Genomic DNA, 26,081 nt, shown 5'->3' with positions numbered 1-26,081 from the left:
GGTACTGACAAAAATTGGGGGCTGAGCTGAAGATGCTGAGATCTTCTCTGCGAGTGAGCAGGATGGCCAGGATTAGAAATGAATCCATCAGAGGGACAGCTCAGTGTTTGGACATGTGCAGAGAAGGGAGAGTGAATGTAGTGGACAAAGGATGATGAGGATGGAGTTCTCAGACAGGAGGAAAAGAGGAAGACCTCAGAGGAGGTTCATGGATGTAGTTAAGGAGGACATGCAAAGGGTTGGTGTGACAGAAGAGGATGCTGGGAGAGGGGGTGATCAAGGCAGTTATCTGCAGTGGCGACCCCTAAAGAGATCAGCCAAAAGAACATTTAAAGGAACATCTGCTATGTTTCTTTTCTAAAACATGTTACTATGACCATCAGCTCAAATTCCAATTTTCTTACAGTAATGAATCGAGACCTTTTAAGGTCACATTCTGGATACCCATAAATCTGCATCATCCATGAATGATTTATAGATTCCGAGCAGATATTTTGATATGTCACAGCAGGAAACTCAGGGATTATATTTAATAACACAAATATGGCTGTAATATGCTGCTAATGTTAGTACACTGCCAAAGCGTACTAACATTAGCAGCCTCAACGACTACCGACCAGTTGCTCTAGCACCTGTTATAATGAAGTGCTTGGAGAAACTGGTCCGACGTCACATCATGTCCTGCCTGCCACCCACACTCGACCCGCTCCAGTTCGCATACAGAGCTAACAGATCAACTGAAGATGCTATTGCTACAACGCTCCACACCACCATCTCTCACCTGGAAGTGCAGGGCCATTACGCCATATGCTTTCAGTACGATGCTCCCGGACAGACTAATAGTTAAACTCCTGGAAATCGGACTTCCGTCTACCACCTACCGCTGGATCAGAGACTTCCTCTCAGACCGTGTACAGAGAGTTAGAGTGGGGCCTCATCTTTCCTCAGCCCTCAGCCTTAACACCGGCTCTCCACAAGGCTGTGTACTGAGTCCCCTACTGTACACTCTGTACACACATGACTATGTTAGTACCCACCCAGACAACGCAGTCATCAAGTTTGCAGATGATACCACCGTGGTGGGGCTCATCTCTGGGGGAGATGAGACGTCGTACAGAGCTGAAGTTTAGAGGCTGTCAGATTGGTGTGTAGATAACAACCTGGACCTCAATACCACCAAGACAAAAGAACTGGTAGTTGACTTCAGAAGGAGGAAGTCTGAGCTGTAGCCTGTCAGCATCAATGGCGAGTGTGTGGAAAGGGTCTCCAGTTTCAAGTTTCTGGGTGTGCACATAGACACAGACCTCCAATGGAGCTCTAACACCTCTGCGGTTTTAAAGAAGGCCCAACAACGTCTCCGCTTTCTGAGAATCCTCAGAAAAATGGACCTGAAGAAGGAGCTGCTGACCGTCTTCTACCGCTGCTCCATTGAAAGTGTGCTGACATATTGCATCGGTGTGTGGTTCTCCAGCTGCACCACAGCACACAGAAAGGCACTCCAGAGGGTCATCAATATGGCCCAAAAATCATTGGACATCCTCTTCCCTCCCTGAAGGACCTGTACAGCACTCGCTGTCTCAAGAGGGCACGCAGCATTCTACGGGACGGTACACACCCAGGACACCGGGCGTTTAAGCTGCTGCCGTCTGGCAGGAGGTTCCGAAATAGACTCAAGGACAGCTTTTACAACAGGGCAATAGCCCTGATCAATGCAAACAGCTGACCTGACTGGCTACCTCCCTGGACTTTTTGGGGGGGGGAGAAGAGAAGGTAGCAACGGTGAAAACAGTAACAATAATAATATTTATATTTATAACAAGGTGCAATAACAATTAATGTGCTATAATAACAGTGTGCAATACAAATACACTTATTCTCCTTTTTTATTACTAAGTTATTATACTGTGTTGTGTTGCGTTGTGATGTGTCGTATCGGGTCATGTTGTGTTATATGTAGTGCCGACGTAGGACAGTTTTCCAATTTCATTGTACTATGTATGACTGTGCAATGACAATAAAGAGTTATCTTAAGGTCCATTAGGCACATCAGTATAAACCCACAGGGCCCCGAGAGGAGGTCTAACTTTTTTTTTGCCCTTTATTAAACACTGGATGACATCAAACAACAAAGCTACTGCCTAGAGTATAACTTGTAATTGTTAACTTTAATGACTAAATCATGATGGAAGTAGGATGGATATCTTATACATGTAAATAAACGGGCTTAATTATACATATAATAACACAGGAATATCCTATATCAAACTGATATTCAGACAGATAACAGAATAAATGAAAAAATTTACGTGGTCTCCATGTGCTAGAGAAAGGCTTTGAGTCATTCCTTCAAAAGATATTTCCTTATTCTGTGTTTTGGTGTTGTACGTGTTGACCTGGGAATGATTTCATGAGTGCAGAGGCATTTTCATACTCAAAGTTAGCCCTTGTTCTATAGACAGAAGCATTCTGGGAGATCTGAAAGTAGTATGGATAAAGGTGATAACCTTTATTGATCTGTGACGCCCCTCTGTCTTAGGGCAGGGCTGTCAAACTGCTGAAAGATCAGAACAAGACCTCCAAAGGCTTTACAAAAATGTGAAAAAAAAAAAATCATAGAAAAGTCATTTATGACAGTTAAATATGCTTTTTCTGCTGTGGTGATAACAGCACAACTACATTAGCTGTAAAAACTTTGTATATTTCCACATCTCCACATGCAGCTTGTATCACAGTAAAATACTGAGGTTTTCTTCTAAAGCAGAGTGCAAGGAGCTTGGATTTAAAACGAGTATTTATTTAGCATACATTAAGACAAATAAATACAAACGACAAGTGTAAATTAAAATAAACTTTGTGATTTTATTGTTTATACTTACTCTTACACATCATACAATCCTAACTCTTAAAAGAAAAAATAAAATAAAAAGATATCTGGTGGTGTTTCTGGGGGACTGGAGTGCCAAGGGACGGCAACTACACCTCTGTGAACATCGTAGATTTCATCTCAAGTCCCTAAAGCTCATCTTGAAAGACAGAATAATATGTCTTTATTCCTGCAGTGAAGCTGAAGAAAATTCATCCTAACTCACAAGTTTATTATTCTCAATCAAAACCCTTGCATGATGAAGACACTGATTATGAAAGGTGTGAGAACATAAAACAATAATCAATGCAACAGAAAAGGGGGAAAAAAACCAAAACACAAGTATATGCACTGATAATATCTCAGTTACTCAGGTCACGTAGCCCTAATTGCTGGTGGCAAGTCAAACAGTCAAAAGATTTGAATGATTCAAATGTCTCAAATCACATAAAGACAACCATCGTCAGCCAACGGACAGTCAGTCTGACGGCAACGCGACTTATCGTGTGACTTGTGGTGGTTTACATTCAAACTGCTCACATTTATCAGGAAAAACATGCTGAAACGTTTGGAGCACTGATATGAGCAGTCAATAGAAAATGAGCGTAAACCATGCGACCCCCCATGATTTACATAACTGAACAATCATCGCAGGAAAGTTCTCCTATGAAGAGACAATTAATCTGTAAAGGAAAACCGAGCTTACCGTATGCAACGATGTTTTATAATCATCAACCCAAGTCTGAGAATTCTGTGTCTAAAACACAACGAACTGCAGAGCAGCACCAACCACTCGTCCCCCTGAACATCACAGTTAACACCTTCTCAATTTGAAATTTACACTGTAGGTGTGACGCTGGAAGAAGTTAAATCACCGTCACTACGGGCTCAACTCATCCACGGCAAAACGTCTCGCCGTTGGCATGCCAAGTCGGCCATTAACACAAAGACTCCACGAAGGCTCTTTTTCAATCAGAAGAGGCAGAACTAAGCCGACACACGGATGAGTGTCATTCCACTCCCTCGCCTTTTGCGGTGGATTATTTTTAAATTGCATTCTCTGAAAATTCAAATGCAACTTTTCTCCAGCTTTCATTAATATATAATGAACCGCATCAAGCAACATTTACAGGGAAAGCTTTTAATAATGAAAAGATGAACCCTCTATTTCTTGCTTGGGGCCCTTTAAACTTTCAGTAATATCGCTATTGCTACAAATCAGTAACAGGATAAAAGCACTGACTGAGATACTCTGTTATTCAGCAACGTTAATATAGCTCGGGAGGGGGGGGCTGGTTAAGAGTGTAGCTAGTATGGTAAAATAGAAACCATGTGGCCTGCAGGGGATACTAGTGGTTATTAAACAATTTGAACATTACACGTAAAAACCTGAAAAATTAATGAGGAAACAAGATGGGGAAAACATCAGTGCTAGTTGTAGCACATTTTTTTCGGATAATTATGAAAAGCACTTTAATACAGAGAGTACTATTTGTTGCCTTAATTCCCCACCTTTATTACCTGGCAAAAATCTACATTGAGGTTATACTATAAGAAGAGGAGCTGTATGGTATTTACATTTGAGGAAAAAAAAAACCAGAGTCCTGTTAACGGGAACCTTACGGTTCCGGCCATGCATTGTGCTACTGCTGTGCGGCTTTTTAAACATTCCAGCTTCATTTCAAACTACGCAGTCACAAAACAGCAACGCGTGTTTGACTGCACACATGCACGTGGGACTGATCTTCCTAGAAGAAGCTAGCTAGAAGCAGTCTGAGCACACTGTAAAAGCACAGCACGCAACTCTGCAGCACTGCAACGCTGAGCAGAACGTACGTCATCGTCTATGAGAGCAACTGCGACCCGGGTCAGTTTTCATTCAGCATGTGTCAGTGGTCTGCTGGTGGTAGGAGAAACGTGGAGCTTCATACCGGCTCCGAAGAACATAAAAGGTCATTCGAGGCGAGCGCGCCGCCTTACCGAAGAAGAAAATCTCAGCAACTCGACAAGGCAATTTCATCAGCAAGGCTGCGATACAGCTCGGATATAAACTGCAAGTGACCCGAATGCTGAACAAAACTGAGCGGGCGTGGCACCGTAGCTTGTGCTCTGCAGCGGACATACGTCGTTGTGCTTCATACCCAAAGCCTTAATCACTGACATCCTACTGCGCTCGCTCCCTCCGAGCGGCTCGGCCGGGCTCCGCTCCGTCGCGTCAGAGCTCGGGCGCGCATTTTCTTCTTCACTGGTTACATAATCAGGATGGAATTACTTAAATATAATCGAAGAAAAAGTTAAGAGCAAATCGTTAAAGATTCGCGGACACATGCTGCCAATCCTCCAGCACAGACCAACCAAACGATAAAAAATAAATAGAATGCAATCACACAATTCAAGCTAACTACAATATATTAATATAGATCTTCTGATGTCATACGCTCATTAAAATAAAGAAGAAAAAAAAGAATTCAATCACACAGTTAAGTCAAGGTTGTTTGTTTCCCTCCCCGGCTTTCCCCTTCCAATGACTGTTCATGCACCCAGTATCCATACAGGCCTACATATCAAAGAGAGACGCATGTGGAAAACTCAGACTTTGGAGTTGCCAATTTGACAAGTAGTTGACATCATTTTTCAGTCTGGGATAAAATACTATATTCCAAAGCCCTTAAAGGTCTTGCTGATACATGTGTCACTAGACCCCCTAAATGTGTTTCCGTCATTATCCCGATTGACACATTCCTTAACAGCTTATCCTCGTTCATTTCAGCTACCTACAGGGATTGTATAAAAAAATACACTCACACGATCCCGCTAAGTGGAAAAACAACAACAACAAAAAAAACAAAAGGGGTAAAAATCAAATTCCTGCCCTTCCCACGGCAAAACAAATGTCCACCAAGCCCTCATGGCTCTCTCCCCAGCTCTCAAGCAAATGTGCACGCACACACACACTTTCATACAAACACACGCGCGCGCTGCAGTCACAAGTGGAGAGAGAGGGAGATGCTAGTAAGGGAAGTGTCTGGACTGTGGCTGCGACCGCACCACCCCCACCCCGCCCGCTTTACACTACCATGAACAAATGAAGCCACGATATCAGGTGTTTTCATCCAAGTCGCCATTGTTCAAATTCACAAAGTCAGAAACTTCTTTTTTGCTCTCAGTCCTCATAACTTCTGAATCTTCTCAGCCACTACGATGGGGTTCTCCTTGCGTAACTGGGCAGCGGCTGCGCTCCGGTAATCATAGGGACAGTCGTGTTTGTCGGAGTAACGATGGATGGCGCAGAACAGGTTGCCACAGCGACAGTCAAAACCTTGAGGAAAAAGAAGCAATTAAACTTGGACGCTTTATTATAGACATCACATGTATCTGGACACCAGAGACCAAAACTCACATCTCATTATTTTGGGGCAGAATGGCTATTTTCTTCAATTTGGGATTGTTTCATTTCTCGGGTGCTGACCTCAAATCAGTGTGTTTAGAGCAGACAAGAGGACAGAGCAGCAAGGAAACTATGTGCTGCAGTAGACAGGGCCAGCAGTAAAACCCACATATGTTTGGGTTTATATACAGCATATTAGATGCATTACCTCCCATCAGACCAGACTACTAAGACGCCACTGACAAAAACATTCATTTGACCTTAAAAAAACACAGCAATTGTTCCTTGACTGCTGCCTTGTTAGGTCGGTAAATCTCACCACATGACTTGGTTCAGATCTTCCAACTTCTGGGAGGTAAAATTAACCGACTTCTTTTTAGCGTTCCATTTCCAAAAGTTAATAAGCTTTGGTTACACACACACACATTATAAAAACTCAGTTTTCATGCTGTCTATCCGTAAACTAAAGAGTTATTTTTCATTGTTGGGAACAGCCTTGTGTCTCTCTCCAAGCTGCAGAAAAACAGAGTCAGCTCGAGGTACAGAGGGAGACTGAGGCTATATTGAAAAAGAAAGAAAGAAATGCATCACCCAGTCCTACTACATCCTGATTATTTTACAGACTTATTCTTACACTGCCCTGTGTAAGGTTTTAATTAAATTCAGTTTAACTGGGCCTTGATGATGTTGCCCATTTTTACATGCTAAGTCAGGATGTGGTCTCAATTAAGCTGATATATAATCATTGCTATTAAGTCTCACAGTCTCCTATGAGGCAAAAAAAGGACCGAGCTGCACACTGTGAAATGTATCACTTAAGTGCAGAATGTCGCTTGCTGTACATAAGCGATCATCACAGAATAAATGCACATATGAATCATTAGTGTGCAGCTGTCATTATTGTCCTTTAAAAACAGGTTTAGCTTCAAAAGGTCTGCAGACGAAGAATATTAAAGATGTCTTTGACATTGCACCACATACATCCGTGTGCCAAATCAATGTCTTATTGGGGGTGAGGAACCCCTGCCGACTCATAAAACACTGGATAAAAAGATAAGAAACTTGAGTGAAATTCTTCCTTCACTTACCAGTAAGTCCTACTTTCTTCCGGCAAGAAAAGCAGCGATTCTTTTTCTTGTTTTTATCAGGAGTCTGGTCGCCATCAGACGAAGCCTGCGCAGCTTCCCCGACTGGCTCTGGTGGGGAAAAACAAAGCAACCGTATGTAAAACAGCTGTATGTTTATTTATGCACATGTACAAAAGACAACACAATTAACTTCAACCAATCAAATATTCTAGCCGGGTCAGAGGCCGTAACTTAAGCTTTATAAAATATTATTTTAAACTCGTAAAAACACTGGCACGATTTCCTTACTTGACTGTAACACAGAACATGCCACAAAGCAGAAGGCAAAATGAAATAAAACGGGAAAAACCATCACAGAGCATATTGTGTTTATCACTTCAGGCACGCTCCCGGAACAGGGTGGTGAGTGCGTCCCATTGTTTATTCACGCAGCAGTTCTTAATAGTGTCCTTCTCTGCTTTGAGTAGGGCCGACTGTGTGGACGGTGGGTAGGGAATGAACTACTGCTTTCTACGATGTTTACCTGTGCTGTTTGAAGTACCCTCCTCTTCACCCTCCTCGGCTTCTGCTCGATCAGAATCCACAGCTCCTGAATCCTGGGAGATGCTCATAGCTGTCATCTGTTGAGTTACTGGGCTGGTGGAGCTGGGACTAACAGGGCATCAAATCAAGTCAGCAAATTTCAGTTTAGATTAAATAAAAATACTGGAAAAAAAAAAAAAAAAACACAACAAAAACAAAAAAAAAAATTGAAATGATTAAATTTATCTTGGTACTCTTTGCTTTGGTTTTGTCCCCTTCGGGAGGAAACAGATCCAGTGCACACGCTGCAATATAAAACCGCAGAACTTTTCTTACCTATCGCACTTTCCTCACAATGGCATGAATTAAATCCATTTTTAACATTTAAAAAGGTTAGCCCAATGGTAAAGTTAAAGCAAATTATAAAAGAGGCCCATCAAAACGCCGAATAGCAGAAAAAGAACTTGGCCAGCAAAAAATTATTCAGCATTACGCTGCAGTTTTTCAGAACAGGGCCTCAAGCTAAGTTTTAAACTACACCATCCTCTAGCTAATTTTCTTCCAGTGTCAATGACAACACAGCCCATCGTACACTTAATTTGGCTTTTGATAATGATCAGAAGCTCATCACAACCTCACCTGTCAATGTCGACGTGCAAATTGAAACAGCTGAAAAGTTCTTACTAGAAGGTTAGGGTCGTCAGGGTAAGGTAAAAATGTTTTCAACCAGAAAATGACTGCACCATGGTGATAGAAGGTTTTGTTTTCATAAATAAATATGCACACAACTGCTTACCCACTTTGCCTTCTGCAGAGGCAAGCTGCTGTACTAGCATGAACTGACTGGACTAGTCAAAGAGCCAACACGGAGTATATTTTTCCTTGATGAATCACATCTAAAACACTGATTCACAATGACTCAATGAAACAACACGGCTCTCGGTGATTTTCTACGCGTAACTCAGCATACCTGGTTGTTTGTTCCTCAGGTGGGGTTCCTGCCACCTCTGTACTGGGCTCTGAGGTTGTGCTCTCCACAGTTGCACCGGCCGATCCTGGTGATCCCGCTGGTGAAGTAGCAGCTGTGTGCATGTATATGTGTGTCGGGGAGGGGGGAGGAGGACAGTCAGATACCACAAATGACACAAAAATCTGTTGTTGCCTCACACATGGATGACTTTCCACTTGCTTCTAAGCGTCTTGACATTCCCTACATGTATTTGTTTACCATGATCAGATGCACTTTGAGTTAATGTACAACAACAGATGGCAATGTAACTCTCTTGCTTTCTGATGCCACAGTGTAGGCAGCTAATGCTACCTCTGTTCTCCAGCCCCTTTTAGCTAGTTCGGCTACCTATTTCCAGTGCACTTTTTGAGTGACTCCCATTTAAAAGCTCCTGACTTATTCACCTGGTACACCCTTATCCAGCAGACCCCTGCTTTTTATAGGTCATGTCTCTCCCATCTTCCTACCTTTCTCTCCAGGGGGGCTGGACCGCCCCCCTCCCTGTTGTCTCTGCAGGTGTTCCTTGTAGCAGACCGAGCACATGCCGTTGGTGCGGGGGTTACCATAGAAACCGCATCCCATAGTGCAAAGCATTGGCACCTGCGTCTGATTGGTCTCCTGAGCCATGCTCTGACAGAGGGGGTAAGGGGGATGGGAGAGGATAATCCTGAAAATGGGGTTGCAGAAGTTAGTGAGAATAATTAGCAGTCCCTGTTTGATTACAAAGCTTTTAGGTTGGAGCTAAAAGAGCTTGGAGATTGGCATTGCAGCATGAGAGTAGAGTTTGAGCACATCATGACTTCTTTTACCTCTTTTGCACCGACACAGAGCCAGTCCAGCTCTGAAAGGCTTGAGGACTGATTGTTACATAGCTTAAAGAAAAAAGACAATCACAGCAGACAAATCCTGGGGCTTATTTGGCAAATACTGTTACTTTCTAGCTAAAGCCCCTTCCAACTTTTACAACCAGTAAATTTGCAGCGCTGAGCTGGTTCACACTTTTCTGGCACAGAAAGTAGTCATCCCCCCCTTTACTGGAATGCATTGAACCAGCTCTAGATTAGGCACTGGACAAGTGGAAAAGAGGTCTTTGTGAATTAAAGGTTATGGTCCACTACTTGCAGCTGTAATGAAGGTCTGTCGCAGTTTTATAAACTTCATAAACCAAAATTAAGACCAACCCCAACTTCTGAAGGCCAAAGTCCACGATTACTGCAAAATCAGGCCTGGACTTTGGCACACTGAAAATACTAATAAATAAACTATGCTTCAAAATTATTAGAAAACACAAAAACGTAGCAGCAATAGTGAAACAGTGAAACTGATCGCCGAATGTACTGCACCTCTTACAACATCAAAGCAAGCACGAGTTTTAAAAGTAGGAAGCTGTGGGATTAGTTTGAACAAACACGGAGAGCTGTGCACGGTGACGGAAACAAAGGGTCCAAAGAGCCGCACACACACCCTAGAAGGTAAATGACGGTGTGTGAAACATGCGCTAACTCAGCTGTTTCACGCTTTCTTCCGCCGCACAAGACGTTTTTGGTCATGGAGAAAGTTGTGAAAACGACAACAAGAATAAAACAAAAACCCCGTCAGTACGAAACCCTAAATACCGACGCGCTGGCTAACGTTAAAACTGCGCTGCGTGCAGTTTTGCCGAACAACTTCCAGCTGGCTGTTCCCAGTCCGAGTTTGTCCGCACAAGAAAACAATTGGCGTCCTGTGCTTGAATAGCTCACAGCAAACATTAGCAAACAGCCTCGCTGGACGTTTGGTCTGTCTGACACTGCATACCGGTGTAAAAGGAAGGACGAAACTTAACCGGTGGCCCTGTGTCATCGTGAAAAATACGAAAGTTAAATGCTACAGCGTCCTTGGTGACGAACTATACGCAGATCGCGGCTTTTCAATCGAATAAACGCTAGTGTTAGCGGGCTATCTGTTAGCCGAGTTGCTAACGCAATCAGCCAACCCAAAACTAGAGCGCCTCCCAACAGCGTCCCGGCTGGGTTTATGACCGGTACCACATCCCGGGAATCTGCCGAATCAGTCGGGGATGAAGACATTACCTGAAACGTAGTTAATCGGCGGCTGTCGACGACGGAGGGGTTCAGATTTGAGTGAGCTGTGTCCCCAGCAGAGCGCGCGGCCTCCTACCCAGCGCTAGCTCCCGACATTCGAAACAACGACCATGACGTCACCGCCAGTGTCAGCCCTCAGAGCGACGGGCCAGCACAGCAAACTACACCTACACCACCTCCACCACAGCTGATCATCACACACAAGGTCAGAACAGCATCGTTCGGCCCCAGTCCCTTTGTGGACACGATCCCTGACTTTGGCCTTTTTATTTAGGAGTTTTAATGTTACAGTTAATTTGTTTTATGTTATTGATCTAATGCTGCTTCTTCGGTTCCACAGCCACAAAAATACTTGTTTTTGTGATGAAACAGGGAAATCAATCATTTCTTCTTCACAAAACAAATAATCTCTCTAGACTTATTTTTATCCTCATTTTTCTGTTTGACACCATCTCCTGTTTCTAACCTGTGTGTGAGGCTGTTTCCAAACATAAATAAAGAGTCACTCGCTCATACATGATTCTGCAGTGTTAGAAATTTATTTACATATCAGTTTACTGAAAATTAACTCTTTCCAGAAAGAGAATACTGAAGGTAAAATTTGAAAACAAATGAAATGCATCTGATTCAGGATGTCCTCATGTCTTTTCTATATTATTTTTCCCTATACGCCACTAGATTTTACTTTGTTTTGGGAAGGTTTTGAATTCCTTCCAAACAAAAATGTTTACAGACATAGATTAATCTTTCAGAGATTGAAAAAAAAAAAACAAAAAAAAAAAAACAAAAACCCAACAAATCTACCATAAATAATAAAGTGCAAAACCATGATTTTGTAAGGCCACATTTTAGATTTTAACTTCTGCATGATAAATGTAGTGTCAAAAACCGATAGGATTATGATGATGAGAGCTTTTCATGAATATTATGGCACCTATTTTGAGCTGGTCCATCAACATCTAGAAATAGTCCCCTAACATCACTTTGAATCATCTCAGAGGAGCATAGGAAGTCTTCGCGTCTACTTGTTTGGTCCGGCCTTCTCTGCCACGTCGCCCTCTGCATGCTCAGTGATCTGAGGAGCGAACGGTCCCACCAGCCAGTTGAGCGGCGTGTTGTGCAGTAGATAGTCCATGACACCATCCACAGATGTCTGAACCTGGGATGGACACACACACAGTACAGTTTTAATAAAAATGTACAGTTAATAAGAGGATAAATGATCTGAAATAATACTGAGCACCATCACAGATTGAAAACAAATTAGTTGCACTGACTAGCCACTTTATTAGCCGATTGTTAATGCAAATAGCTAATCAGCTAATCACATGGAAGCCACTCTCTGCATTTCAATGTGGTCAAGACGACCTGCTGAGGTTCAGATGGAACATCAGAATGGGAAAGAAAGATGATTAGAAACTGCTGATCTGCTGGGCTTTTCCTACACGACCATATCCAGGATTAAGAATGGATAATATTATTAATTTATTTGTTGGACCAATGTGTAAGACAGCAGTTCTCCAGATAAAAATGCCTGGTGATGTCACAGGAAAATAACCAGACCTTGCTGCCAGACTGTTGAGCTCACATGAAGGCAACAGTAACTCAAATACCAGTAATTAGGCCTTGTACCAACACCAACAAAAAAAAAAAAAAAAAAAAAAAAAAGACTGTTCAACACAGCAGTAGCAAGGTGTACCTAATATACATTTAATTAAGCAGCTGCACAGCTGGAGCAGTAAAGACAGCAAAGCATGATGCGTACTCGTTTCAGCTGATGACGGCTCTGCTCAAGGAAGACCGGTGTGATGGTGCTCGTGTTCCTCAGAGAGGAATACAGCTCCTCGGCAGACTGTCGAGCCACGCTCAGCTGGTCCTGGACTCTGCCCGGCAGACCTTTAGCACTTGAAACCACGCTGGCACACGCCGACCGCAGCTGGTCGCTCAGACCACGCACCATAGAGAGGGTATGCCTTTCAAGCTGCTGTGAACGTAAGTGGAAACAAAAACCAAATGAACAAAATGTAAAGCTATGATAACGGGACAGTCCAAATGTAAACAGCACAACAATGACACAGAAGGAAATGACGGTGGAAAGTAAATAAAAAGCTCTCAGAGTGCGAACCTATGCCAAGCAAGCTCACTCTCTGGGCAGCATTTATTTAAGGGGATATATTAATATTGTTTTCTTTGTTCTTTTTAAATGTACTTCAACAAGTTTTTAGTGCAGTAAAGACAAACATTATCTAGGAGCAGATCGTGGATTGATCTGTATGTAACTGGACATTATTCATAGAGATTATATCATATAATAAATTTCTAATTAACTAGGCAGCTCATTCCCTTTCTTTTGACAATAATGTCTTTAACACACACATTTTGTGATCAACTTGACAGACAGGCAGATGTGAAATGTAAATGTTGCCAGGACAAACAAAAGAATTAAGCCGTTTGAAACAAAAGACAGTATGAAAATTTGACCTTATGACCTTGAGGAGGTCATAAGGCGTGTGCCAGCGTGGTTTCAAGTGCTAAAGGTCTGCCGAGTACAGTCCAGGACCAGCTGACCGCAGCTCGACAGTCTGCCGAGGAGCTGTGTTCCTCTGAGGAACACGAGCACCATCACACCGGTCCTCCTCGAGCGGAGCCGTCATCAGCTGAACCTTATGACCTTGAGGAGGTCATAAGGTCCAAAGTAATTTGATATTTAGAATTCCCCTATTTCATTCCCTATATGCCTGAAGGTTCTCAATACAAACAAAGGCTGTAATAACATATAGAGCCTTTTTTTCCCCCTTTCTTTTTTAAAAAAAAATGGCTCTACACATTATTATCACTTCAACCTTCAAAAATCAGTCTATTTACCTTGAAGGAGAGGTCAGAGGTCAAATGTGGACATCACATTTTGGGTTGTCTGGACCAAAATACTAAATTTTGCTCTACAAGGGCCTGATTTAGGTCTTTTATCCTGTCTTCCTTCTCTCACCCCAACCGGTCGCAGCAGATGGCCGCCCCTCCCTGAGCCTGGTTCTGCCGGAGGTTTCTTCCTGTTAAAAGGGAGTTTTTCCTTCCCACTGTCACCAAAGTGCTTGCTCATAGGGGGTCATATGATTGTTGGGTTTTTCTCTGTATCTATGAAGCGCCTTGAGGCGACTTTTGTTGTGATTTGGCACTATATAAATAAAATTGAATTGAATTGATTTCCACTTACGTGGGCATTAGACTGCCACTGTGCTATCAAAATTTTAAACAAATGTTCTTATATGTGGATCTCATTTTCTAAGAAACAAAAATCAGGTTAAAAAAAAATATCAATAAATAAATCAGGCAATTCTTTGTTTTTACCTCCATCAGCCCAAATAGCAAAGAAATTAGAAATGCATGACTTGAAAGAGTTCGGGTCTTAGGAGGTCAAAGTAAAAATATCTGTAAAACACAGCTGAATAATCTGTTTCAAAGACTTTCGGTCCTGACCTCAGACTCATTTTTGGTCCCGTCTGGCTCTGACTCAGACTCTGTCTGCCCATCATGTCCTCCGTGCTTCTGTTTCCACTCGGTCCAGTGCTGCAGGAGTTTCTCTGAAGCGCCTCCTATCTGGTTACCTGCTGAACCGAGACTGGCGCGGGCGCTTTCTAGCAGGTCCAGAGTGTTGGTAATCTGAGCAATCGTACCATAGGCCGCGTCCCGGTAGTGACGTGCCCGATCCAAAGAGTGCTGAAGAGCTCGTTCCTGTACCTTAGCGGAGAGTCTCCCCAACCGGACAAAGTAGCTGGGGTTGTCTGAAGAGGTAGCTACCTCGCTGCTGGCAGGTTCGGCCACAGCAGCTGAAAGAGGCGAGTGCTAAATCAGATGTGTGACCCTGACATTACTAACAGAAATAGACTGTTAAAATATGTAGCATTTTCATTGCACAGGGTGTTGGGTATGTCATGACTGATGCAAACACTTCCCCCCCCTCCCCATCTGTTTGAAGTTTTGCTGCTAAGAGCCACTACAGAGCCTCTGATCAGTTCTGTGCAAGCAAAAGGACATAACGCTGCATCACTGCTTTCATTAAAAGCCACTTTGATGGTTAAAGGAACAACTTCAACTGTGCTGCTGCCACAGTTGCAATTGTGCCACATAGCCATAATCAGAGACTGGGCTCTTTCACAGCTTCCACAGTGGAGTATGGCAGGTTGTCATGATAACATGACATCACGGTAGCAGGTGTCAAAGCTGCGAGTGCTGGAAATTGCAGGTACTTTTTGGGCCAAGTTAACAGAAGGGAAGTTCACTGAAATGCCCTGCCTCTCTATGAATAGCACCGACCATCCACGTGTTCAGTCACGGTGGTCGAATTCAACAGTCATGATGACCACCCCCCATTTCCCCAGATTACCTCATCCTGCTTTTATGACTTTTATTTTTTGGGATAATCTCAATCATTTTTTTTTTTTTTTTTTAATTAAACCTTTATCTGTCAAGACACATTCATATAATTCCACAACAGGCAAATGGGTTCATTATCACCCACTGTTTTTGATGAAGTGATTAGTACAGCTACTGACCCAGCTCCCTCTCAGTGATCGGTAGGTTCTGGTCGACCCAGTCCTCGGATCGGCCGAGGGCCAAGCCCATCCCACTGCTGACCATCTGGCCCATCCTGGTGCCCATGACTGTGTCGATTCCTCCGCTGACTGCTGCCCGGGTCAGCTCGACGCCACCCATCACAGCCCCCACCATGGCTTCTTTGGCCCCTGCCACAGACTGGTACACCCTTCCCACTGTGTCTGACACCACCTGAGGAAGTAGAGATAAGATAATTACCTTCTTTTGAAAACCAACGTGGTGCCGGAGCTCGATTTGGTGCAGACTCTGAGAAATTAAGAATAAATAAAATTCTGCCACGACTTTCTTCCTCTGAAATTACCCCAGTTTTTAATCATTAATGCTAGATGATAAACTGTACTCATGCTGCTGTAAAGAGTGCAACTACTCAGTTTGCATTAGTGCCAGCAGTGACAACACGTTAGTGGAAAAGAGGTAAATCTGCAATGATCAGTGAAGCATTTTGCGTTTTCTGTATTGTCAAAATCATCCAGAATGCACCAATATGAAGAAAACAAGCACATGATGGAGGCCAGAGAGCTGTTTTCTTTATCAGGTCTATCATTTTGGATTTTTATGACAGCATTTAAGCATGATAGGGTTAGGTTTTTTTGATGCTACATTAAAATATTCTGACCTTGTCTGCTGGTTGGTGAAGAATAGGCAACTTTTCTTCCATCTTATCCAATCCTTTCAAAGCGTACTCGTTTGCAGAGGCAACTGCAACAAGTGCACAACAGAAGGACAAGACGAGAATCATTGAGAGTAATACCACTCAGTAAAAAAAACAGGCACCGTGTCAGGTTTACAGTACAGCTAGAACTGGATGGGTGTCAGAGATTCAAATTACACCACGATTAAATTTGGAAAGTTTATTCTCATGACAATAAAAGAAACACAGTCTCATGATTCTATTGCATTTCATCCCTGAGGCAGCAATGGATTTGACTTCAGCTTCTCACCTTTAATGCGCAACCAGCATGAAATATCTGTTTGAGGTACATCTTTATCATACGTTACATTGGATTTGCAGAGACGGGAACCTACGTTGTGGCTCGATCATGTTCAAGAGAGGTTTGGTCCCTGCGGTGGCAGCTGCCCCCAGAGTCCGGACCCCGCTCTCGGCTACATCCATCACTCCCTTCAGCAGGGGAACGTTGTCTTTGGTGGTACTGTAGGCGTTTGAAACCGCCTCGCACGCCGAACTGACCAAGGGCAAGTTGCTCACTCGTGAAACAACAGTCTAGGACAAAAATAGAACCATCGCTGTTATTCAGTATAGGTCAGCTTTTTTCAGGTCTGTATTAGTAATCAATAAGGAATAATGATTAATTTCCAAGAGTAGATGATCAAAACGGGGAAATATCAAGTGTCAAATGAGTTCACAGTAGACTCGTGTTATGTATTAGGGATCATTTCAGGTCACAGTGCCCCTCACCTGCTGCTCTCCATTAGCTGTTTTTTCTGCCGGAGCTGCACTCTCATTAGTCTTCCCGCTGTCTGCCATTGTGACTGCTGGATTCAATCTGTGTCGTGGAATACAGAGTGTCAGAAACAGAGACTCGCCTCACATTGCCCACTGTGCATGATGAAATAACAGCTTTCTCTATGATACTCTGTAGCTGGTATACTTCATCTCACAGCAATCTTTGTCCTGTCAGTTTAATGCATGCGGAAAGGCAGCTCAGCCACGCCAAATTCATTTGTCAACACTATGATGCAACGCAGATGAAACTACATTAAAAACTGATATATTTGGAAGTGAGTATTTTCTTGTCAACTTCCAGCATCATTAAAACAAAGCCGTGTATGATGCAAGAATTAATGAGACAGGTGTTTGTTAAGTCAAGGCGTAGGCATTATGCATACGTAATCCCTGAACTTATGATTTTTAATCTCTTCTTGCATGATCATCTGTGCTTGGAGGAAAGATTTGAGCCAAAATCTGATTCAAGACTGGAAGAATAAAAGCCTGACATTTTAACAGCTCTTCACAGCAGTTAGGGTAACATGACTAACATCACTGGCAGCAGCAGCAGCTTCAAAGGAAAACTCCGAAGAATGATTTATGCTTTGAAGTGTATTAGAAATAAGGAAAGTACAAATGGCTGGACGACACATCGCAAGTCCCCGTTGTTACTAAAAAGAGTGAAACAAAAATCATCTGGGGCTTATTCCTTTAATTCAATTCTTGGACTTCTAAGTGTGAGCACAGCTCCCTGACAGAACACTGATCCTCATATTTTTCTTGCACTCGCATTCAAAACAAAGGAAATGTGACTACAACATAAAAAGAAAACAGGGATGATAAATCATGCGAGAGAACTCTGTGGTTATGAAAGTTCTGATTATTTCAAATTATAGATGAGAGTCTGAGGAAAATCAGAACTAATGGCACGAACCGCGGACCCGCAGGGCACCGAGTGTTCACGAGCTCTCGCGACGGCTTGCAGGCAGAATGGACGACATCCGATATTATTAATCTAACGGGAAACGGCGAGCAGTGCTGCGCTGGTGTCAAATATTTCTTTAAATGAGAACTAGGCCAAAATAATTACTCAAGTGAAAAACTACCATATTACATGAATACAATGAAAAAGTGTCTTAAATGAAGATCAAATGTAATACTTAACTGGGCCATGCAACGCTGTAAAATTAATCAGCAATTTATTCCGTTTCAACCCTAGCCAGCCTGTCGTGTCTCTTCTAGGAGTGGGAATTAGGATTTATAAAAACCTGTATCAGAAGCACCATAAAAAAAATAATAATAATACAAAAAATAATGTGTTAACTCGTGCAAATATACATGGAACAGTATATGAAAAATTTGGTGTACGCAGCTTTATCCTCCAGCTCAGTCTGAACTCTGAGCAGCTCTCTGTGAGGCTCTTCAGGAATAGTTCTCCAGGCTTCTTGAAGGACATTCAAAACTCTTCTTTGGGTGTTTCTGCCTTTTGTTCTCTTCACACTGCTTCAATAATGCTGAGGCCCGGGCTCTGGGGAGGCCGATCCATGACTGACTGTTCCACTGTGTGTTTTCTTCAGCCTTTCCTCCCTGTTTCCCTTCATCAAGAAAGGCTTCCTGACAGCCGCCCTTCCACTGAGACATTTGATGAGGTGTCAGTGAACAATAGATCAGCTGAAGGTCCAAATCATCCGTCTGGCCTTTGCTGAATTTTTTGTCCTGTTTATTAATGACATGACTTTCAGATATGGTTACTCTGCTGTAGATAGTTTTTCTTTCTTTTTGTTTTTTTAAAGACCTCACACTTCTTAGGTAAACATCCTACACCAAGATGCCAAGTTTTCACCTAACAGCTCTTTGGGAATCCCGATTCATTTATCCTTCATTTCACTAGCTGAGCCCACACCCTCATTTTAGGTTTGACAGCGTTTTAGTAGGTAAAAGTGAAAGCTTTGACATGAATTGAGCTGCGGTTTGGGGAAGGCCTCAAAGGGGACTGGCGGTGGCTCCCGGGCCTGGCAGATCCCCATGCACTAAATAGAAATGAAGAAGTTAAATAATTGAGAACAAGATGAGAGGGAGGGTGGGGGCACGTAAACGAGAATGAACAGCTTGCAGAACTGGGGGAACCTAGGCGCGGTCCTGCTCCTGAAATTCCGATACATTAGCTCCAATTATCCAAAGAAAAAAGGACCAAATGATGTCTTTTTGGGACAAACTGTTGGTACCAAAGACCATTTCAAGTTCATCCTGTTTCCAAGTCTTCTGTTATGTGTGGACAAATGAGCCATAGGTCACGTTACGTGGCTAAACAAACAAAAGATTCAACAGTGAGATACAAGAACTGAATAGGAAAGGAAATAAAGTGAAAAAGAAAACCTTTCAGAGACCTTGAGAAAGCCTGGACTTTCTGTTTTGTTTCCAAAAGCCAGACTTTCTTGAATTTTATTTATTTATTTATTTTTTAAAGAAATTGGGGGTGGCTCAAGACTTTTGCACAGTACTGTATTTTTAAATTAGGGTCTCATATAGAAATAATATTCTTTACAAGTTAAAGAAAATGCATTGAGTTTTATTTAATGAGGTAATACAATCTCATTAGCTTCTCTGTACTCTGACCAATTTTTCTTAGGTGGGTAGTCATTCCCCCAAAGGACACCTCCTGAGCTAGGAAAACCTCAGAGTAGGCAGACTCATCACATCACATTGAACAACGAGGGGATATTCAGTTTGGTAATTAGCGCGCATGCATGCACACACACACCTGTCTTTGTATCTTAAGCGTATAGTTAAGACAACAAAGAGATACAAGCAAGAGAAGGAAGGAGGAAAGAGGCCCGTTAGCCAGTTGGAAAGAAACATCTGCAGCAAAATCCGTCCCTTCTCCCTTTGGTGCCTGCAACATGTGGATGGCATCTGCTTGCGTTCTGCCAGATGGCATACAGACATAAATGGACTCCACCTGTATTAACTGGGATGCTGTTAACAAGCGTCAGACATGCATGACCTGATGTACACAACAGAAGCAGATGAATGGGAGAAGCATGAGTCCTGAGAGCGTCCTGCTGGAGAAACAGCCAGCAGCATCCTGAGGTGTGCAGCCAACCAGTGGCAACCTGAAGTCAGTGCTCAGGTCGGCTTCATCGACCTGACAGGAGGAGGCGATCAGGAGGAGGCGATCAGCAAGAGACGAGCCTCAAATCCAACAGCCTCAGCCACGACTGGCATTTTTTATAGAGCTACTATTCAATCATTTCACACATTTTGGATGTCAGTGTGAATAAAATCATTTAACTTTTGTTTTTCGTGAGCTCTGGCAATCCAGAAGAGATCTTTCTGGCCTGTGCGTGACTCAGAATTACATGTTATTGCAACAGCTTGGTTGAGCAACGCCGTTTTTTTTTTTTTCCCTGAGTGGCAGTTGATGAGATCTTCACCAGTTTTATTACAAAGCAAAGTCTGACACTGTGCACCCTGATATCAACTGCGAGATGAACCTGCGATAACAGTACAAGTTATGAAGAAGGCTTTTATGCAACACAACCGGCTGCTTTAGACTTCTCAATATGATCATCTCACTGACAACTGAATCCAGTAAAGTGGCCATTAAAATCCTATCAAGCCTCTTCCTACTGCATTGTGTGTGACATCCTTGCAGTGTTGGGCCACATCAGGGGGATGGGGAAACTCCTGTGTATTAGCCAGAGCTAAAACTCAAAGTCTTGATATCAAAGGTGACTTCGCTTTATCGGAAACTACCGAGACACTTATATTATCTTTTGTAGGTTAAAGGGAAAGTCTTGAAAGGGTTAGTGTTTTCTATGCTTTAGTTTCACCTAAAAAAAGACACACAGATGTGTGATGTTATTTTGCATGGGCTGGAAAGCAGTCAGAGCCCTGCAATGGTACTTGGATTTATTTGATGGGGTCACCCGACGATTTCAAAGAAGTGAAACATAATGTGGTCTACTGAGCTCTGCCTTTTATCTTGTGAAACCATCCACCGAAAATATCCACTGAAAAATGAATCCGAGTGGGAAAAGTCACTACCTGTCTGAACTACTCAGAGCACATGCCCACACACTGAGGCCACAACCGGAGATGAAATCTCACAACAACAGATTGCCTGATTTTGAAAGGCTCAGAAGCTAAAAAAAAAGATTCAGGTAACCGAGTGCACAATATTAGTTTAAGCAAAGGCTCTGAGCAGCATGACCATGATTCCCAGCTGAGTTAATCAGGCCCGTCTTTCCTTGCTTCCCCTTTCTGCTCGGTGAACTTTCACCCATGTGAGGAACTATGACTCGTTACTTAACACAGCACCAAGCAAACGGCTTCTCCGAATCAGTCTCCCGATCTGTGCCTTAGCTTTTCGTCTTCATGGGGTTCTCTTTAAAAGAAAAGCTGTTTCCGCAGCTTTAACTGGAAGTAAGACCGAAGGCTAAAGCTCAGCTGGGCAACCAGCACGAGTTAGTTGGTTAAACAGCTTAAAAACATGGCTCTACGACTGCTGTCAGGACGGAACACACCTGTGGGACGAGCCACTCACCTGTCTGGGAGCCTGCTGGTTCTCGGTCTTGTGATGACCTGCTGTGTTACTTCCGGTCAGTGACCCGGGCCACCCCGCCTCAGAGCTTTTATAGTGCACTGCTGCGCTACTCTTCAACACAGGGGAGGAAGGCGGAGCCTAAGACTGGCTTACAAACTTTCAGCCAATTAAATCACAGCACGGAAGTGCCCGTCACTGCAGGCCAGTGTTGTGCCAGAACTTTCCAACATTTCTGTGACTTTTCTGTCTCACAGATGTGCTTACACGAGCAGTGGTCAGCGGGGTTTATAAACTGTTTATGTATAAAATAAAATAAAAAAGACTCCTTTTATAAGCATCTTTGTGACTCTGTGTTATTATTCCTAAATTATAATGAACCCAGTCCTTTTTTGGTCACTTCTAACGTCTTGACAACACTTCCAGCTTCCTGTTTGGATTCAGAAGACAGACACTCTCTCTGCTTTTAAGATTAGGCTTCAAACTTTCCTTTTCGCTACAGCATATAGTTAGGGCTGGATCAGGTGACCCCAAATTCTCCCTTATGCTGCAATGGGTGCAGGCTGTTGGGGGATTCCCATGATGCACTGAGTATTTCTTCTTCAGTCACCTTTATCACTCACTATGTGTTAATAGACCGCTCTGCACTGAATCATACTTGTTATCAATCTCTGACTCTCTTCCACGGCATGTCTTTTATCCTATCTTCCTTTTCTCATCCCAACTGGTCGCGACAGATGGCCGCCCCTCCCTTAGCCTGGTTCTGCCGGAGGTTTCTTCCTGTTAAAAGAGTTTTTCCTTCCCACTTTCGCCAAAGTGCTTGCTCATAGGGGGTCAAATGACTGTTGGGTTTTTCTCTGTATATATTATTGTAGGGTCTACCCTACAATAATATAAAGCGCCTTGAGATGACTGTTGTTGTGATTTGGCGCTGGATAAATGCAACTGAAAATAAAATAAAATTGAATCTTATATTTTAGTTACAATATCTGCTGCTGCCCTCTTGACCAGATCTCTCATGAAAAAAACATTTTAATGCCAGACCTGGATAAATAAAGGATATATAAAAGTTATGCTACCAAAAGCCGATTAACTTCTACTTTATGATAAAAAAAGTTTAAAATGACTCATGAGAGCTATATCTGGTATAAGTTTGAAATTCATTTATAACAATTTAAATACAGGTGATCATTTTTGGAAATATCAATCATTTTTTGGCACCACAGTGGTCCCTTTATTTCTTTGGTTGCATGCACTTTTTATTCCAGTTTTGCAAAATATACTAAACTCTGATCATGTGTTGTATGACTGATTAGAAATTAGTGACCGAAGGGAACAGTCACTGGTTTTATTCGCTCAGCCACTGAAGTAAACTCCTTCATAATGTGATGCATTCATAGACTACACATAAAGGCTTTCATTTGTAATCTGAGCAGAACTTACACTATAAATCTTTCTGAAATATATTTCGCTGTCTTGGATCAGTATGTTTAAGAGCTAAGATCTGCCTGAAGACTTTCACAAATTTTTAAGTCAGGGGAGAGTGAGGGAGCTTCCCTTTCAGTGTGTTTCCTAAGGCTCAGGGTGGATCTGGAAAAAGGGTGACAAAAATTCATTTTCCCAAGGGGCCACATGAGAAACTGGGACTGTTGTTGGCAGCATCAATCATTCTATCCACCGTCTTCTGCTTATACAATTCTGGGTTGTTGGGCGAGAGGCGGAGTACACCCCGGACAGGTCGCCAGCCGGTCACAGGGCTAAAACAGGGAGACGGACGACCGTTCACACTCACACCTTCTCTGGTGGTTAACCTCACCTTTCCTTTGACAGTCTGCATGTAGGAATTGCTGATATTTACTAAACTGATTCTCTCAGAAATGTTTCCTGTGCCAGCGGCTGCCCAATAAATCTGAAAGCAGCCGTTTTCTTTTGCTCAAACACACATTTGGTCACATGACTCGTTTCCACAGGGTTTACTGAAGCACTGTTTGCAAAGGTGAGACTCTGACCTTTGTGAAAAGGTCTCCAGTGAGGTTTGCAGTGCAATGATGCATTGATGCAGCTCCTTTAGATTCACATGCTTTTCTTAATAACAGAGCAAACTCTCGTGTCTCATGACGGTCGCCGCATGTGGCTGATCTTCTGTCTGCACCTTCACCTCACTCTTTTAGCATCCATAACTTTCATGTGGACCAATAATGCATCACTTACTATACAACAATGCTGCAAATGTGTCTTTGTGTTTCTAAGAGAATATCAAGCAGAACATACTTGTTCATTCTATTTTGCAATTAGGAAGTCTATCCATTTTTCAAATATGTTAACGGGGCATTTCTTTATCCACGCAGCTTCATCTTCATTCTAACTGCGTGCAAACTCAGCTGACTGATGGAGGCTGCGAGATGAGGCATTGTACTATGAGCACCATAAGAATAGGTTAGAGAGAGTTAAATGTCAGACTGTAACTGATCTCATGTATAAAACCCACCTGACTGACTGATGATCCATATATTTATATAAAAGATAAATAGATTTGTGCATGTAATGTCGTATCATCATTAAAGCTATATTAACTTAAAGCAGAGAGTACCAGCTACACACCATATTTAGCCTTTTCTTGCAGCCTTTTCTTGCAGCCTTTCTTCATTCTTCCCCTTTCTGTGGGATATGTGTTTATATCACGTGTTAATGGGTCAGTATTATAAGCGATAAGAGACCTGATGTGTGCTGTCGGTGTCAGAGGGGCTCTCCCCGTCACAGCTGAAAGTCAGGCAGCCTGTTTCATGCAGTTAATGCAGTAAACCCTGAGAGGGCAGTGTTTACCCACGGAGTCAGCTGTTTCTGTGGCCTCACCCACACAGAGATAGACGCTTCACATTTACATCCCTAAGATCTTTCTCTTCTGCAGATGCACCACAAATCCAGAGCAGAGGGCCTATTTTGCATTAAATATTAAACAATAAAATATTTAAATATCTGCTGGGAAATGGGAATGCGGACGGCAAAGGAAGACAGACAATACTTCCTTCCATTTAAAGAACTTATTGCACCGACTGTGAGGTGATTTCTGCATAACCTTTGTACTTAGAGTAGGATTCAGACAACGCAGTGTGTTTTATCGCAGTAAGGCCAGTACAGTGACTTCCTCTGCTGGATGCTGTGTATCATCATAACAAGAACTCTATTAACTTACCCTTTTCATTTAGAGAGGATTTTCATTATTCAGGCCATTACAGTTTTCATTATGGCTCTCTGTATTTCCCCAAATGGCTGCAGTAGGCTCCAGAGAAAGGAAACTGATTACCGCTAATGTTCACATCAGATATTCATCGAACGGGACCTGTTGTAACTATGTTTGGGCCTGCTTCATTATCCAACAGTTCGGGTTGTGACATCGCACCAGCAGACAGGTCAAAGTCACAAAAAGCACAAAGAGACGAGAAACGTAGGCTTGTTGTCTCGACCACAGCTCTGTTACTCCTTTGCCTCTGAGTGGCCAAGCTACTTCAGCCTCTGTTTACCTTTAAGCATAATCCATACACATGCATGCACACTCCCCTGCAATGTGAGCCCAGAAGTCTCTCATCTGTTCCTGCTTAACTCTTGACTCTGCTTCACTGGATCAGTTGATTGAGGTCAGAATTGTTCTGGAAATTGAGTAATTGAAGATTAGTAGATAACAGGAAAATCACTCATCCCTCAGAGTAATATGATCACACCACTGTCCCCTCCTTGCTCTCCCCTCTCTTTCTTTTTCCTGAAGACATACCTTTCAAGATCAAAGCAATAAATTGGCAATCTGAAGAAATTTTTCATGGATGCGAGAGCAGAACCTGAAAATATTTATATAGATTTCATCTTCAGCCGCCTGTTTTTTTTGTCAGAGTAAATAGAAATGCCTACTCGGGCATTCATTTGGCCACAAGTGGGCATAAAATAAAACCAATAAATCGTACAAAAACCAATCCAGTGCCCAGTATTGTATATACAGTGCGATGCCGTATTGTAGCATACACATTTGAATCAAGTATTCATTGAAATTACTGCATGAAACCCACAAAAAAATCTGTAATTTTGATAAGTTAATAACCATAAATGCTTTAAGATGTTCGGTCTCTGTTGGCGTTTTACTCACAGCATTTGGTTGAATGATTAATTGTTTCAACAAGATATCCATCACCATCAAAACACTCATGCAATAGTCTGCTGTGGAGTGTAAGGAGCAGTACAGCTATTCTGTAATGAAATTCATTTCCTCTCTTCGTGTTTTCAATTCATCCACAACTCTCAGGTGTGCTGGGAGTGGATCACAACACAAGGATTTCTTACCTCCTTTTTCACCTTCTGCTCTTCACTGTCAACAGGGCTGAAATGGTAGAAATTATCCATCCATCCATTAATAGCTGACCAGCCCTGCTGGGTTTCATTTGAACCATTGAATCTTCCTGAGTCTCATTGAACCACGGAATCTTATTCCCAACATCCTGCAACAAATTTCCGGAGACCTGAAACTAAAGGTATCAGTA

At 42.6% G+C, this 26,081-nt stretch overlaps 2 protein-coding genes across 3 annotated transcripts; both read right to left on the bottom strand.

The window, feature by feature from the left end:
• Positions 1 to 2,839: 2,839 nt before the first annotated feature.
• Positions 2,840 to 11,095, bottom strand: zgc:77486 (AN1-type zinc finger protein 5). Its single transcript, XM_006790317.3, has 6 exons — positions 10,943 to 11,095; positions 9,338 to 9,537; positions 8,832 to 8,943; positions 7,863 to 7,990; positions 7,340 to 7,447; positions 2,840 to 6,182 (listed from the first exon to the last, which is right to left on the bottom strand). The coding sequence occupies exons 2-6, from the start codon at positions 9,495 to 9,497 to the stop codon at positions 6,034 to 6,036; spliced, it is 657 nt and encodes a 218-aa protein (XP_006790380.1). The 5' UTR covers positions 9,498 to 9,537; positions 10,943 to 11,095; the 3' UTR covers positions 2,840 to 6,033.
• Positions 11,096 to 11,474: 379 nt separating this feature from the next.
• plin3 (perilipin 3) lies at positions 11,475 to 21,670 on the bottom strand. 2 transcript variants are annotated; one of them, XM_006790315.3, is made up of 8 exons: positions 21,559 to 21,670; positions 16,983 to 17,070; positions 16,592 to 16,787; positions 16,182 to 16,264; positions 15,505 to 15,736; positions 14,429 to 14,778; positions 12,720 to 12,938; positions 11,475 to 12,113 (listed from the first exon to the last, which is right to left on the bottom strand). In XM_006790315.3, exons 2-8 carry the CDS (start codon positions 17,049 to 17,051, stop codon positions 11,976 to 11,978), a joined length of 1,287 nt encoding a protein of 428 aa, XP_006790378.1. In that variant the 5' UTR covers positions 17,052 to 17,070; positions 21,559 to 21,670; the 3' UTR covers positions 11,475 to 11,975. The 2 variants fall into 2 exon arrangements, with proteins under 2 accessions (XP_006790378.1, XP_006790379.1); XM_006790316.3 differs by having other exon boundaries at positions 12,720 to 12,935.
• Positions 21,671 to 26,081: the final 4,411 nt, after the last annotated feature.

Source organism: Neolamprologus brichardi, chromosome 23 (genome assembly GCF_056152115.1).
Source record: "Neolamprologus brichardi isolate AB-2024 chromosome 23, ASM5615211v1, whole genome shotgun sequence".
Taxonomy (NCBI): domain Eukaryota; kingdom Metazoa; phylum Chordata; class Actinopteri; order Cichliformes; family Cichlidae; genus Neolamprologus; species Neolamprologus brichardi.
Note: the sequence above shows the minus strand (reverse complement) of the source record. Positions and strands in the feature narration are given on the sequence as shown.